We start from the raw sequence: 16613 nt of genomic DNA, 5'->3' as shown, positions 1-16613 counted from the left end.
GAGCAAAAGGTACAGGCAGCTCTTGATTATTCAGTCATCTCTGAATTTGTTCAAATAATTTTTTAAGAGTCTATTTATGAAAAACTTGAACATGAATCAGCAAAAAACATTATATATTCAAAAATAATCCTTATTTGGGATTAGAGAGCAGGCAGTAAGGGCCACACATGTCAGTTGCAAGGGAAGAACCTGCGTTGCCCTCACCAGTCAGCTCAGATAGCAAACAAAATTTCCAGCAGCATCAAATTGTGAAAATAATTGTGAACAGCTCGATGGCGATGCCTGAACTAGGGTTTGAGACAATAAGAAGTGACAGAATAGGAACTTAAGAAGAGCTTGGTAAAGAGACAATAATGGAGAATGAGTTACTATGTTCCTAAATAATGAATTTTTTTTTTTACTAAATAATTTTTTATTAAATCTATTCTGTTCCACTTTTTGAAGAGCTGTGTTTTAACCTGATTTGGGGATGGCTCTAACCTCCCTCCTTCTCCCCCAATGCCCTAAGTAGAAGTTGAACGTTGAATTTTGCAAACCTTTATCACACTGATCATTAAGAATTCCCTCAGTTCCTTTCTCCTTCGGCTGGTAGGTTAGAAATTCTTGTCTGGGGGCCAGCCCGGTGGCGCAAGCGGTTAAGTGCACGCGCTCCGCTGCGGCGGCCCGGGGTTCGCCGGTTCGGACCCCAGGCGCGCACCGATGCATCACTTGGCAGGCCATGCTGTGACGGCGTCCCATATAAAGTGGAGGAAGATGGGCACAGATGTTAGCCCAAGGCCAGTCTTCCTCAGCAAAAAAAGAGGAGGACTGGCAGATGTTAGCACAGGGCTGATCTTCCTCACACATGCACACAAAATTTTTTAAATATAAAAAAACAAAAAGAAAAGAAGTTCTTGTCCGTGTGTAGGCACTTACAGCCTCGCAGGTAAGAGCACAGCATCTGGAATCAAGTCTGCATTCTATCATTTGCTAAGGGTCACTGTGAGGACCAGATGAGGTAAGACTTGCACCCTGCTTAGCTTAGTACCCAACACACAGTAACAGCCCAGTCCATGTTAATCGCCCTATTACCGTGAGGGTTATCATTACGGAAGGTCCAGGCCTGCGGGTATCACCCGGAAGCGAAGCCAGCAGTGTGCAGTAAGCCCTCTGCCCACGGGGTCAGTGTTGAGAAGGCAGTGAAGAGATCAGCTGGGGACCTTGGTGTGTTCCCTCCCCTCACAGGCAGCTACTTCCACCTCAACAAGCACACCTGTCACCCCTGGCTGACCATTTCTGAGGATGGGCTCACAGTTGTACGAAGCGAAAAGAAAACCTCTGCAGGGGAGCCGTTCCCCAGCAACACCCGGTTTACCAGGTACCTTATCAACCGCTCACTGGAACAATCTGTGAACCTCCCTAATAACACTGTTATTCAGGTAAAACTGGATTATGACAAATGGATGCAGCCTTGAAGGGGGAAAGAAAACCCAGAAATGAGTGAGGGGATAGGGGCCTGGTAGGGAGGGGAGGACAGGAGAAGAGGGCTGGCTGGTGCAGACAGAAGAGACACGTTGTGGCCTCCGAGTCCTGGGCTGCCAGAGCTGGAGAGTCAGGTCAGGAGGCGATGGGCATGAGGGTCACGCTGTCAGGCAATAGGAGAACAGAAACAAGGAGCCCAGTGCTCTTTCTCCCACACTGTGAAAACTTCCTGACGAGGATCTGGCGATGGAGCGAGCCCAGGCCGGAGCTGGTGGGGAAAATGGTGATCGTGCTAGTGCGTGACCCAAGGGAGGGGTGGTCACCAAAGATGCACGCTGTCTAGATCTGTGGCTATTTCCAGAGCTTAGTACCCAATGCTGAAGTGATTTACTTATACCTTACTTCCTTCCAAATACTTAAAGAAGGATTAAAATAAGAGGCAAATATACTCTACTGAAACAGAGAAATTAAAGCAATGAAGGAAAAAGAACACAGATAGGCAACAGCTACTTCTCTTCCTAAGATTAAACACTAAACGTGGCTCTCAGCTTCCTGGTAGTCAGGGCAAAAAGAGGTCTCGGTAGGCTGATTTAGAGTCAGGAGGATCTTCCAAGGAAGAAAAGGGGCTCTCCTGTGAGGGCCAGAAATCCACGGATGAAAACTGTATCTAGGACCCTCCCTGCCTGGGTCCTCGCCTATCCCCACAGCTGGCTCTTCTTCCGACGCTGGCTCCCTGCTGGCCTTTTTTACCGTGTATGTGTTAAGCACCTACTGTATGTAAGCGTTGGCGTGAAATAGCAGAACTTCACAGGGTACAGTGGAAACAACTTTATCCTTTCTCACCTCTGCCCATTCAACCCAAGGTTGGGGGCATGAAGAGGAATAAGAAGCAATTAAAGGTCTTACTTGTGTTAAAAAACAAAATTCAGCTGAGTACATTTTAAAGATTTTTGGCTTTATTCAATGATTCAGGAATTGGGCAGCATTCAATCTAGCAGACAGAAAGGAGCTCTGAGGAGCTGCACAAAATGAAAGACATTTATAGACAGAAGGGAGCAGGAATAAGGAGGTTACAGTAGGCAAAAAAGTGGGTTGGTTATGGCAAGGTTCCTTTCCTTCACGGGACAGCAGGAATCAGGCAGATCACCTAACTAGTGCTGGTCAGGCAATTCCTGATTAACCAGTTTAAGATTCCATTTCTGGGAGAGCCGAAACTATAAGTTGTCTCGGTTTGGTGAAGTCCTTTAGCATAAAGGGACTCCATCTTGGGCCTGGTGTCTTGTTTTTAACATTGGCTGTACCAATGTGATGTTTAAAGCTGACTCTCCCTCATGGGCACTTTCGTGGGCTCCTCAGCAATTCCCCAGGTAGGCCCCTCTGATGGCAGTTCTCTCCCTCTTGTGGCCCCTCACAACCCATCAACCTCCAACACTACAACTCCAGGCTCTTTCTGCCGAGGTCTCCTCAACCCTTGCAGGAAGCTCTCTTGGACAGGATCCCCTCAAAAACCAGACAGAGACAGCCCTCCTATGGTGAGTTCCATTCACCTGGGCCTCTGAAAACACACATCTTTGACCAGGCCACTGCTGCTTCACTCTGTGTGAACTATGAAAAAGCTCCCTGGGCAGACATAGCCTCAAGCACACGATCCATAATGGGAAGAGGTGGAGGATGAGGCAGAAAAGATAGATAAGGTCCAGTGCAAAGAAAAAGTCTGTATTTTATCCTTTAGGTGGTGAGAATTACTGGAGAATTAAAGTAGGGGAATGATGTGATCAGATTTATGTTTCAAAAAGTTCACACTACGTGGTGAAGGATGAGCTGGGGAAGGAGCAGGAGAGGCAGATGGGGAACAAGGAGACCAGGGAGGAGGCTGTGGAGGCCTTGACTAAATCAGCAGAAGGGTGGACAAGAGGAGCCAGTGGATTCAACAGATACTTAGCACATACAACCAACGATGAGAGTGGCCAACTGGCTAAGGGGCAAGTGGAGGAGGGACAAGTCAGGGACTGTAATATCACTGCCCTATTTACAGAGTAGTCATCAGGTGCTGCACACTTCCCAGGGCTTTACATGGATTATCTCACTGAATCATTACAACGGCCTGTGAGGGCCATACTATTATCAGTCCCATTTGACAGATGAGAAGACTGTGGCACAGAGAAGTTAAGCAATTTGCCCAAGGGCACGCTGCTATTAAGAGTTGGGAGTCAGAATTCAACTAGAAGCTGACCTTGTAACCACTACATTATTCCTTAGTTTTCTATCTTGGGTTACTGCGTAATGAGTCTATTAAGCAAAATGCAGAAAACATGCGAGGTATATACCCCTCCCCACCACATCCAAAACACAAACTTTTGTAGGTGGGAGGAGTAGGAATATGATAATTTCAGTTTGGGACATCCTGAGTTAGAAACAACAGGTGGGTGGAAATGTGGGTCTGGACCCTGGAACAGACATGGCTTCATTTTATAGACGAGGAGTTAAATAAGGTGCACTCTCCTTCCCAAAGCTTTTCGAGGGCGTTTAGAATGTGGCGTTCTGAGAGCAGAGATAGTGTGTTTAATGACAGCTGAATAAATCTGCCTAGGGATTTGGAGAGCTACATAAAGTTGGGTAATGTAGGAGGCTCCTGCAGGAGGTAGAATATCTACCTTGGGGACACTGATGTGATCTGATCTCCAGTGAAAACCTTTCCCGGTAGAGTGCTTTATTGTTGTAGAACAAAACATAACTGTGACCTATGTAAGTGTAGTTGTTTCCAGTGAAATCTTGGCGATAGATCTTAACATCTTGTGAGGAATGGGCTATTTTGTTCTTTTTCGGTCTGCCTCTGAAATCAGAATCCTTGCCTCCTACCTGTAGCTATCTCTAACAGAAGCATCACCTCAGAGACCGTCCATGCTAGTGTTGTAGTATAAGTGAGTGCTGGCCTGTCCTGAACTTCAAGCACGTGGTTGCCTTGACTATGCTGTGTTCTGTGAGATTTCAATCCCTTTCCTTTTTTTGAATAAGTGAACCAAAACTTTTTGTTACTTTAAAAGCCCAATCATTTAAAAAGGCAAACAGACTTTTCTATTGGTTTGTCTCCTCCTCACCAGCAGTGTAATAACCCTCTTCTCATCTCCGCATCAGTGAGAAGAGCTCTGAGTGCTCAGGCTGTGCTGCTTTACAAGTGAGGTGTTCAGCACACCTGCCTCCACATTCACAGACCACCTACTGACTGCCCCGGCAGTCGGCCTTGCTCACTTGCACAGCCAGGCTTCGGTCACCCAAGTCACACACGCTTCCACTTTCTAAAACCAGGTGTGTTGCTGTCATGGGAAATCTAATTCCAGTCCGAGGGCGCCATTACTGGGAGGTAGAGGTGGACGAGTGTTTGGACTACACAGTGGGCGTGGCCTTTGAAGATGTCCCTAAACAGAAGGACCTGGGAGCAGACTGCTTCTCCTGGTGCCTGAGGCACACATTTGCGTCATCAAGGTAAAGTAAAATCTGGATACCCAAGACTAAGGTTTGCTTTTGAAAGAAGAGAACAAAGGTTTTCACCAGCAATAATTAAGGCCCACGTGTTTTATAAAATATTCTAAGATATCTCCCTAAAGTCCAGATAAAAAGAGAAAGAGCAGCTTTGGGTACTTTTCTTTCAGACAGAAATAGCTAAATTCATGGAGAGCTTGTTATGTGCTAAGCACGTTCTACACTCTTACATGTATTATCTTGTTTACTGCTCACCATCATATTCTCCCATTTTATTTATTTATTATTTTTATTTTTTTTTATTTTATTGTTTTTCCCCCAAAGCCCCAGTAGATAGTTGTATGTCATAGTTGCACATCCTTCCGGTTGCTGTATGTGGGACGCGGCCTCAACATGGCCGGACAAGCGGTGCGTCAGTGCGCGCCCAGGATCCGAACCCGGGCCGCCAACAGCAGAGCACGTGCACTTAACCGCTAAGCCACGGGGCCGGCCCTATATTCTCCCATTTTAAAAACAAGAAAGCTACAATCCACCCAACACGATTCAGATCCAGGCAGTCTGGCTCCAAAGACAGCAGTCTTAACCACTAAGTGATTGGTTTTTCATTTATGTTCAACTTCACCGTTATTAAATGAATACAGTTTGATTTGAAGCCCCAATTCCATCTCTTTAAGTTAAGTGTGGGCAGAGGCTTAATGGTTACAGCTAATTCTGGTTTGCTTCTGCTGTTGAGCACTCTGTCCTCTACACTGGAGCAGTTCTATAAAGCTGGGAAAATCCCACGAGGGCCAGGCCAATGGCCATTTTCAGACTTAGAAAGCCATGGCTACAACCTCCCTTCATCTCAAAAACTGCACAAAAAGTTTACCATACCATTTTCCCAGCACCCCTTGTACTATGGGGCCTCTGACCCTCGTTTGCTGAACCCTATTAATGTTTCATCCAATGTTCTGTGCCCATGAGCCTCCATCATGGTTAAACAGTATCTGTCATGCCCAACCATAAGTGGGAAGACCAACTTTCTGCCTGTGAGATCTTTAGACTATAAGGGACTCTACTAAAACTCAGACCCAATTTGGGGAATGCAAGAAATACTATGCACTGAGCCAAATATTGTATTTGGAGATTCTGCCTGAAGTAAGATTAAAAATCCAAGTCTCCTCTCCTAGAAAGGTAAGAACAAGGCACAGAGAAAAACTAGGGGAACATAAAGGAAGTGTAGGAATCTGCGTGTAGTGGGACAGGTGAGGAGGTTCAAAGACAGAAGAGGAGAGACAACATGAGAGACAAAGAAAAAGGGCGGGCAAAAAGCCAAGCACTAGCAGTCCCATCTTGGAAAGCTGTACAAGAGTTTGTGTGTGTTACCTGTAGAGAATGAGAGTAAGGTATCCTAGCTGACTCATGTTTTTTGGTTCAGTCTTAGACTCTATTGGTGGTGGGAGGGAAAGTAGAAGGAAGGCCTAACAGCTTCTGGTAGCTGCTTAGTTAAGAAACAAAGCTGAGGGGAAGAGGTGAACTGGGATGGAGATAGGCTGGCTTGCTTTGACACACCTGGATCGTATTCTAAGCGGTCATCTCAGCCATCTGGACCAGCATGCTGGCACACACAGCTCTTCAAACATCTTTAGGTAGCAGGGTTAGGAAATTCCTGTGCCTGGCTTTGTTTTCAGCCATATTCATAGCACACAGGAGAAGCAACCTCATCTCCTGGTGAAAAGATCCCCAGCGTGTGAAACGGTGCTGAACCATGACAGGCCGCGGGATGCCCTGCTCAGTTTCAAAGTTGAAGAACTAGATGCCTTCAGAGTACTTGTGCACCGATTACAAAAACCAAAGGCCCATTTTGTTACATGAAAGATCATTAGGTTCCCTGTTTCAAATGTCTTTATTGCAAGGGATCTACACATCTGAATCTTGAAATCCAAACTTTATTTATTTATTTATTTTTTTGTGAGGAAGATCAGCCCTGAGCTAACATCCATGCCAATCTTCCTCTTTTTGCTGAGGAAGATCGGCTCTGAGCTAACATCTATTGCCAATCCTCCTCCTCCTTTTTTTTTTTCCCCCCAAAGCCCCAGTAGATAGCTGTATGTCATAGTTGCACATCCTTATAGTTGCTGTATGTGGGACGCGGCCTCAGCACGGCCGGAGAAGCGGTGCATCGATGCGCGCCCGGGATCCGAACCCGGGCCGCCAGTAGCGGAGTGCGCACACTTAACCGCTAAGCCACGGGGCCGGCCCCCAAACTTTTTAAATGTACTATTTCTATACATACACACATTTCTATACATATTTTGATGTAATATGAGTTTATGATACTGTATGTAAGTTTCTTAGGTTAATAGGTTGCTCAGAAAGAGTTTAAAAATATAAGTTTCTTAGGACAAATTTTAGAGAAGAGATATCGAGTACAGTTTTAGAAATGGCCTGTTACTTTGGTAGTCATTTAATAAAAGGAAATAATACAATCATAGGAATATTTGAAAATGAATATGAAATATTCTGTTAATAGCCCATGTACAGAATTTCTGAAGCTTTGTTAATTTAATCTTCAGGCATAAGTACGAATTTCTACACAACAAGACGACTCCAGATATAAGAATAACAGTTTTCCCAAGGAAGCTTGGCATTCTATTAGACTATGAAAATTCAAAATTGTCATTTTTCAATGTTGACATTTCTCAGCATCTATACACATTCGGTTGTCAGTTTCGCCAATTTGTGCATCCCTGTTTTTCTCTGGAAAAGCCCGGATGTCTAAAGATACATAATGGCATTTCAATGCCAAAGCACGTCACTTTCTATTAGACCTATCTGATGGCCAGCTTCCTGTCTCTCTTCTGCGTCTACGCCTCTCCCAGCCACTCACACCTCAGCTGGCTGAACTCGGCATTCAAGACCACGCGCCCAGCACAATTTGTGGCTCATGTTATTATCTGGCAGACTGGTGTGCTGGCACTCACTTCACCTGACCTGGATTGTAGTCCTGTGCACTGCCACCTGTGTGATGCTAGGTCAGTCATTACCAGGCCTAGCTGTAAAATGAGGGCTCAGACTAAATGAACTCAAAGGTCTTTCAAGTTATCAAATTATATTGGTCTATTTGTGTACATGCAAGGTATCTGAGTTTCCAAGGCTTTCAGAGCTTGGGGGATGGGGAGGGAAGAGATACAACAGTGTTAGTGGCTCCAGCAGCTCCAGCACACTCGTGACATTTCAGCCAAGAACAGACTTGAGAAGGCAAGAGTCTATCCACAAAGAGAAGCAGGGAAGCCCTGTGCCCTTCTCCTCTCCTGTTTTCCCAGCAGTCAGCGGCACTGTGATGAGTTTCTCCCACTGTACACCCTTTGCAACAACCTGTTCCTCTCCCTCATAGTACTCACCCCACTCTAATTTTGAAATGGCCTTTATAAGGCCTAATTCCATGAAGGCAGGACAGTGTCTGTTTTGTTCATCAGTTCCCAAGGGCTAACACATAACAGGTGTACACCAAATATCTGCTGAATAAACGAGTTTCTTCTTCATCCAACCACTGCTCTTCAGCCTCTCACTGCTCTCCATGTGAGGGACGGCAGGGCTCCTTCAAAATGAAAACAAAGGACCTATGGCCCGGAGACGGAGAATACCTGGAGGGGAGGTAGCACCAAGGAACAGAAGGCATCTGTGGCTTGATGACAAGATTGGGAAAAATGGAACACTACAATTACATGCTTCTTCGTGTCACACAGCAGCCTACACATAAATGTGGTGTTTTCACTGCTTGTGTGGGTTAGGGGATCAGGGGATAGATTTGGAGAAAACAGAAAACATTAGTTGCAACTATTCTAGGAACTGTCCTGTAATGTAAAGAGAACCAGATCTGAAATCACAAGACCTAGGTTTGATTGCTACTTTGTAGCTACTTTGCCTTACGACCCTAGAAATGTCACATCATCTTCCAGAGCTCCTGTTTCCCTTTAAACAGAGAAAAATAATACTTCTCTTATAGGATCGGGAGATTTAATGACAAACATGAGAACGCCTAACAGTATATGACATATAGCAAATGCACAATTTTTTAAAAGAAAACATCAGCCCACCAAGGTGCAAAGCTGAGCACTGGTGGGAGAGGTAGTCTCCAGGCAGCAGCTTTTGGGCAGCCTGCCTCACTGCTCTCATGCCCTTTTGTGACCTCAATGCCCAGCCCCATCAGCCGCATTCCTGGTTGTCCAGTTCAAGTTTCTAGTTGTCACTTAAAGCTCTGCACACAAAGCATTTTCAAGCTTCCGAGTCAAGATGCAGAGGAAATGACTCCACTTGTGAAGCAATTCTCAGAGACAATTTAGTATTGTGCCCCATGGACGCCTCTAAACAGCTTGCCCCTCATCTCATCACTTAAGGTTTTGTGTTAACTGAAAAACCGTTCACTTTAAAACTTGCATGTTTTCCAGCACACTCCCAGTCTGACACAACACCTCTTATCTCCTCTCAAAACTGCCAACTGCTATAAACAGAAGTTCAGATTCCTGCATTAATGACTCACCTTCACAATCTTACAGCTCGTTGCGTGCACGCACGCGCGCCTGACCTGCCAAGCTGGATCACTACCCTGAAATGAGGAAGGTACAACCAACGTAAGCACAGAAACAATTCAAGTCATAAACAATTAAAATATACATATGTGTATATTCAAAAATGTTCTCAGCTACTGAAATAGAAACTACCAAGTAGGAAGTAGGACATCACAGATAAGGCAAGTTTGAATTCAGGGTTCTAATAGGCTTTATGGAGTACCTCACATGAATATGAACATGGATAAAATGGGTAAAAACTCAGCACCTATAAGGTTTTAATAAAATTTTATTTGACCACGAAAAAACTGTCTAGAATTAGCTTTGACATTTAAAATCCACTTAATTTAAACAAGGTAGATGCATCACAATTATTCAGCATCAAGAACCTTTGTTTAAACATGTTTCTCATCTTTTAGAAGAAAAAATAAGTCTAGAACAGAAGCAAAACAAAACTTTGTTTTTTTGGTAAAATATTGCAATTCCTTAAAATACCATGAACACTCTGCTAAAACTAAATTTCAACAAGGGGCAGGATTTACCTCAAGGCCATGTTTCCCTGCAACCTGCTGATAAATCTGTTAAAAAACAAAACAGAAAAAGATTTTTAACAAGTCAGACCATTGTAGCCACAATTCCTGATAATGGGTAGTTAAAACAAAAGATACCAAAATCTGTTCCTTTCTCAGCTTTACCTATATTACTTTACAACTCCTGAGCAAGTTATTAACATAAGCTTTGGCTTCCCCACCTTAACAAAGGGGAAAGAGAATAGGTAAAACCACCACAGTCTTGGCGTAAACTAACATGGGTTTATAATTTTATTTATTTATTTATTTTCCCCCAAAGCCCCAGTAGATAGTTGTATGTCATAGCTGCACCTCCTTCTAGTTGCTGTATGTGGGACGCGGCGTCAGCATGGCCGGAGAAGCGGTGTGTCGGTGCGCGCCCGGAATCCAAACCCAGGCCGCCAGCCGCGGAGTGCACGCACTTAACCGCTAAGCCACAGGGCCAGCCCTAACATGGGTTTAGTAATGCAGAATATTCAGAATTTAAGGCACCCCTATTAGATGGGATTGGGAAGTTGGTTAGACTTGGGATACAAAATGACATTGGTTTCTGGTAAAATTAAATTGCCTTTTAATTGGAAAAGTGTATGTTTAATAATTGACTTCCTGCTGGTTCAAACAATGATATGCAATCACTTGTACACATCCAACAAAATATTTCTGAAGTGTGTGCTTGGTCAGCAGCATAAAGCAGAGCAAATGCATGGGCAATGAGGCCTTTTTCTTAATATTTCTCATCCTCTAAAATCTGTTAAAATCATAATTTTACAAGGCTCACACACTGGCAGCTTCCCCCGCACAATTCACCATTATACGGCATTCTGTACATGAGACCAGGTCGCTCTCTATCCAAGGAGGTTTAGCTACCAGAAAACTTCCTAGACCCTATGAAAACTGCACTACAAGAAAGGTCCCCCCCCCACTTCCCTAAACAACTTTTCCAATTTCTAGTCACCTTCCTATCAATTAGTAAAGTAAGATTCTCTTGAGTTCACTCTGTCCTTCTCCACCCTTACTCATCTATAAATTTACTATTCCTATTTTCTATAGGAAGACAATGGAAAGTGTATAACTGCTGTTGGTAGATAAGTAGATCTTGAATTTATTTTGCAAACAAGAACTGTTCTATCTACCTTTTCATTTAGGAGGCTAAAAGCAGAGTCAGCTTGACTTCAAGGACTCCATTCTCTTAAGTCTCCAGAGAATATGACCAAGTTCAGCTTTTAAAACACTGTCTTCTAGTATGTCAATATATTAAGGGAATGAGAATTTATAATAATAATAATAATTATTATTATTATTATTATTTTTTGTGAGGAAGATCGGCCCTGAGCTAACATCTGCCAACCCTCCTCTTTTTTTGCTGAGGAAGACAGCTAACATCCACGCCCATCTTCCTCCACTTTATATGGGACGCCACCACAGCACGGCTTGACAAGCGGCGCGTCGGTGCGCGCCGGGGATCCAAACCGGTGAACCCTGGGCCGTCGCAGCAAAGCGCGCGCACTTGACAGCTTGTACCACCGGGCCGGCCCCGAGAATTTATTATTTTTATAACTTCAAGCTTTAAAAGACTTGAACTCTTACATATGCTTGCTTCACTGCAGTGGTTAGTCAATCTAAAATGCAAGATAAGAGTTTGTGATTTGGAAAGAAGACTCCAGCCAGTTAGCATCTTTTCTGTCAGTTAGGAAGTCTACTGGAAGGAGTGTGGCGATGAGCTGGGCACAACAATTCCCCAAGTTAGAAATTATTTTAGAGATGCTATTGAATGCTGGTTCTTGTCAAGTAGATCATGTCCTACTACTTCACTGTTTGTTTTCTGCTATTTCCCAACCCAGTAAAAAATTAAGCCCGACTCACTGATTGATTGCTTTTTCTTCATTTTCCCAGACTTTAACAGAATCAGGTTTTTCTGCTCTATTTCCACCCTACTCGAATCCTGGTAGAATTAAACTATCGTTTATTATTATACAAATTCAACTAAACAGCATGTAGCCGATTAAAACAACACACAGTCACTCAGACATAGCCAATACAAATGTTTTTGTATTATGAACTTGGATTCAAATCTTGCTCTCTCCCCCATGCTCATTCCTAAGTCTAAACATAGGTCTTTTCTTTGAAAGGAGCTTAAGAGACCTCCCTTAAACTCAAATAGACAGGATAGGAGACAAGAATATAATCCATTCACTGGGAAAGCACCCAACCAACAAAATTGAGATTTCCCAGCTGTGCATTTTAACAAAGCAGGAACTTAGTTTTCAGTGACGGATTTACTGAGTATACACATTACTTCTCAGCAAACTCAGAAAGATTCCTACCTTTTGACTTCCTTTCATATCCCAAATACCCATCCAATTAAGGGGGAGAGGGGCAGTGAGAGAGAAAAAACAAGAGAAGCACAATCCAAAAGTAAGGACAGAGCTCTGAACGTATAAAATACGCAATAGCATCTTTTGTACAATCTAATTTATAAACCAGCCACAGATTCCTATGCACCTAGAATGGACCTCCCCTTCCTTGTCCACCTAATGCCTGTATAGCTCAGGTCACTTCTTGGAAGCACTGCCTAATTCCTCCCTCTCCCAGGCTGAGTTAAGTGCCACACACTCACCTCTTTTAGCACACTTAAGTGGCTACACTGCAACCACTGGCCTGCCTCTATTCCACTTGACTGTTAAGTTAAGCAAATCAAAGGCAGGAATTGTGCCTTCATAATCTCTAAAGGATCAGAACATGGAAACAACAGCATCTGCTTTCAAAGAGCTCATATACCTGAAAAGAGAAAAAAGACATCAAACTGTCTTTCAAATTAAAAGAAAATCCTCTTCTGTAGAAAGCAACACAGCTTTCAAATTTGTGTGTGTTGCAGGGGGAGAAAGGGGAGGTTAAAAATACATACAAATCGGGGCTAGCCCCATGGCGTGGTAGTTAAGTGCGTGTGCTCCGCTGCTAGCGGCCTGGGTTTGGATCCCAGGCGTGCACTGATGCACTGCTTGTCAGGCCATGCTGTGGCAGCGTCCCATATAAAGTAGAGGAAGGTGGGCACACATGTTAGCCCAGGGCCAGCCTTCCTCAGCAAAAAGAGGATTGGCAGATGTTAGCTCAGGGCTGATCTTCCTCACACACACACAAAAAATACATATGAGTCATTCTCAACCTTTCTTCTGTCCTAATACACCTGAGGGATCCAACACATAATCCCATTAGTAACAGTGCTCCATGGTGACTTCTAACCTGGGAAGAGTGGGAGGGGGCTTAGGAGAATCTGGCAGGTAGGGAAGATGCGTGTGGTTTAGAATGCTCCTCCCCCATACTGCAAGAGTCCTTTGATATTTAATATTACAGTTTTGACTATTCTTAAGAGAGCCCAAAGATCTACAACATATGTATTTTAAATGTTCCAAAACATAAATTGGGTTCGTATGGCCTGGAGGCTGGTGAGTAGAAGTTACCCTCTTAGCCCTGAGAGAGCTTGATGGACAATCTGATATTACAGCACAACATGACTCTGTGGCTCTCTGCTGGTCTTAGAATCTAAAACTTTTACGGAGGAAAGTATATGCTGTAAAGGTAATGACAAACTTAAGGACTTAAAAGGATCACAGGTGATTGCTTCTCAAATGTCAAGTGTCTTTTAAGAATCATTTTATGGGAGAGACTTCCTCACAAATGATACAAGCAACAATTAAAGTAGCTCAGTACCAAACAGCAGCCCCTCCCCCCCAACTTCGGCCACATTTATGTATTATACGTAGGGTGAACATCAGATGGACGCCCCCCTCATTACTGAAATGTCATCCTTTCGTAAAAAGTTGACAGATGGCTAGAATTGTCAGACAGTGCGAGTCTATGTTTCATTATTTTAAATCAGAAAAATAACTTCCCAGCCCTTCAAAGAACTTCAGCCAATTTCCCCCAAATAACCACATATAACTATCAAGGATTGCTGCAAAATAGAAGGCATTTTAAGCACCTATTAAATTACCTATTTATGTAATAATTACGAACTCAGCTGTGGGCACGTTTCTGTGCAGTTACTAATCCACTGAAATGTCACGTGAATTCTGGAAGACAGAGAAGGGAGATGGAGGCTGTAACCTGCTGCCGGTCACTGGTAGGGGAAGGTGAGCAAGTTAACTGGCCAAGGGAGCAAGTGAAACAGAAACCGGCTGTGGCTTGTCCATGTCCAAATCCACACAACTGTGGAGTCTTCTCTTCTTAGCTCTTGACTCTCTAGGAGATGGTCTCAACCATTGTCTGAAGCCTTATACAAATCAACAGGATGAAGAGAACACAAAATGGACATCTGTTTGTATTCCCTGTGCCTCGATACAAGTCTTAGAAATATAACACCATCCTTATTATTGCATATTTAAGGTGATATTTCTGCTCATGTCACAATCACTTGCAATAGCAATAATTTGTCTACATCATCTAAAATTTCTTTGAAACATCTGCATAGAGCAGTTGTTCTTTAAGTGTGGTCCCAGTGGGGCCCCTGACATCCTTTCAGGGGGTTAGTCAAGTCAAAACTATTTTCATAATAATAATTAAGACATTATTTGCCCTTTTCACTCTCATTCCATGAATATACAGCAGAGTTCAATCAGAGGCTACATGACCTGTGAGGATACCCATCACTTTAACAACTGACAAACTGTGTGCTCGTATACAGGCATATCTCCTAGATTTTGTGGGTTCAGTTCTAGACCACTGCAATAAAGCAAATATCACAATAAAGTCATACAAATTTTTTGGTTTCCCAGTACATATAAAAGTTATGTTTACACTATACTGTAGTCTATTAAGTATGCAATAGCATTGTGTCTAAAAAAACAATGTACATACCTTAATTAAAAAATACTTTATTGCTAAAAAACGCTAACTATCATCTGAGCCTTCAGTGAGCAGTAATCTTTTCGCTGGTGGAGGGTCTTGCAAAAAATGCAGCATCTGCGAAACTCAATAAAGTGAAGCATAAATATAACAAAGTATGCCTGTATTCCTGTTTTTAGATACTTCTCAGTTTTAATTTCTAATACCATAAATATTGATATATAACCCACATAAATGAAAGCTCTTTGGAATCCTCAATAATTTTTAAGGGAATCCTGAGAGCAAAAAGTTTGAAAATCGTTTATAGAGTATTCATGGCTCCCCCATAATGAACATCTAGTTGAATGAGTTCCTCAGCAGTAAGAGTTCCCCTATGTGACACCAACAGTTTTTCAGTATTTGCTAAAATAACTCATTGTTGTTTTCTAGACCTCTTTGGCTCACCCACTTTTCTACATTTCCATTTAATAATATGAGAGAGATGAAGAGATAATGCACAATACATTTAAACAGCTTGAGTGCCAAACACATTATTACTTAAGAAGACAGCAGAGGTATGACTGCAGTGCACTCCACAGCATCTCACCTGGATTTGCGGGCAACTTAGAAGTTCTTTATAGCTGGTTTCTGACTCAGTGTTTTGGATATACATTTCCACGGTTGTTACAGCAAACATTCACAGTGAGAGCTCAGATAATAGTTAGCTCTAAGTCTTCCAGGGTGAGCCCATATCTACGAACCCCAGGACTTTCTGTGTCAAGGTATGTAACAGGTAATGCAAGTTCCATCCTCACATTTTGTTACTACACATACGCTGCTGCATAGGAAATGACAGAAGCGACATGCCAGACTCATCTGCATCTATGGAGCATCTAAAATGTACATAAATGACACAGCTCTAACTCCTGACACATCTTGACTTTGTCTTTGATGGATTCCCACTGCACCTAGAGGTACAGACCCAACCTCTTCACTCCTTTTCATTCCCCCCACCAAAAGACGAATTGTTTCGCAATCCTTCCACGGTGTGGAAGAAAGCATTCTGAGCTGGAAATGAAGAGATCTCGTTTCTGGTCCCGGTTCTATCACCAACAAACGGTGTGGCCTTCGGCCTGTTTCCTCTCACTGCCCTTCAGTTTAAGATAAAACGAGGCGTATGAGCTCGATGGTTCTGTTCCGCCTCTAATACCAAATGTTTTTGCCGGCAGATTCAGGAAGGTTAAAAATTACCAACTGTGTGTGTTTTCAAATTAACGCAACAGGTGCTGCTGCCTCGAGCAGGAGCCGCCGGCTCAGAACGTCTGGGTTTGCACAGGCCCTCACATCATATCCCTTACAAGACACAGGGTATCACCGAGGTGAAATGCACCTACTGAGTTTCTTTCTTAAACTTTACTCCGAGTGTGTATTTTCCCCTTCCACATCTAGCCCCACCACAGTTCCGTGAGCTACCAAGTTCGTTTTCCAGACGAGATCGAGGAAGCTGAACACGAGTCAGGTAGGAATGAGACCTGGGTCTCTGGCGGCGCTGACCCCGCGACAAATACAGCGGCCCCTCACCTCTACTTCGGCTCCCGCCGGATCCCTGAAGCCTGACACTCCAGCCTGCCTACCAGGACGCCGCCATCACCCGCCCCACAAACCGGTCACAGCTCGGCCTTACGCCCCACAACAAGAACGCCAGCCTGCGAGCATCTGATTTCGTTCGCAA

At 43.6% G+C, this 16613-nt stretch overlaps 1 protein-coding gene, 1 long non-coding RNA gene and 1 other non-coding gene across 12 annotated transcripts in view; 1 reads left to right on the top strand and 2 right to left on the bottom strand.

Moving 5' to 3' along the window:
• FSD2 (fibronectin type III and SPRY domain containing 2) overlaps window positions 1-7749 on the top strand; it is a 22183-nt gene extending 14434 nt beyond the window's left edge. For both annotated transcript variants that reach the window (XM_058542543.1, XM_058542542.1), the window contains 3 exons: window positions 1225-1357; window positions 4768-4944; window positions 7497-7749. In XM_058542543.1, the coding sequence (XP_058398526.1) occupies window positions 1225-1357; window positions 4768-4944; window positions 7497-7749 (563 nt within the window). The remainder of the gene's footprint in view (window positions 1-1224; window positions 1358-4767; window positions 4945-7496) is intronic.
• On the bottom strand, window positions 6976-16613 carry LOC131406500 (uncharacterized). 9 transcript variants are annotated; one of them, XR_009220153.1, is made up of 6 exons: window positions 16463-16613; window positions 15489-15653; window positions 14915-15019; window positions 12678-14130; window positions 10034-10069; window positions 6976-9529 (listed from the first exon to the last, which is right to left on the bottom strand). It is a non-coding gene; the product is annotated as an uncharacterized LOC131406500 (long non-coding RNA). The 9 variants fall into 9 exon arrangements; XR_009220154.1 differs by lacking the exon at window positions 15489-15653 and having other exon boundaries at window positions 6977-9529; window positions 12678-12838; window positions 14052-14130; XR_009220152.1 differs by lacking the exon at window positions 15489-15653 and having other exon boundaries at window positions 14915-15027.
• LOC131406669 (small Cajal body-specific RNA 15) lies at window positions 11134-11261 on the bottom strand. Its single transcript, XR_009220295.1, has one exon. It is a non-coding gene; the product is annotated as a small Cajal body-specific RNA 15 (non-coding RNA).

The sequence above is a fragment of the Diceros bicornis genome, chromosome 5 (assembly GCF_020826845.1).
Source record: "Diceros bicornis minor isolate mBicDic1 chromosome 5, mDicBic1.mat.cur, whole genome shotgun sequence".
Taxonomy (NCBI): Eukaryota; Metazoa; Chordata; class Mammalia; order Perissodactyla; family Rhinocerotidae; genus Diceros; species Diceros bicornis.
This window is presented reverse-complemented; position numbering and strand designations above follow the sequence as displayed.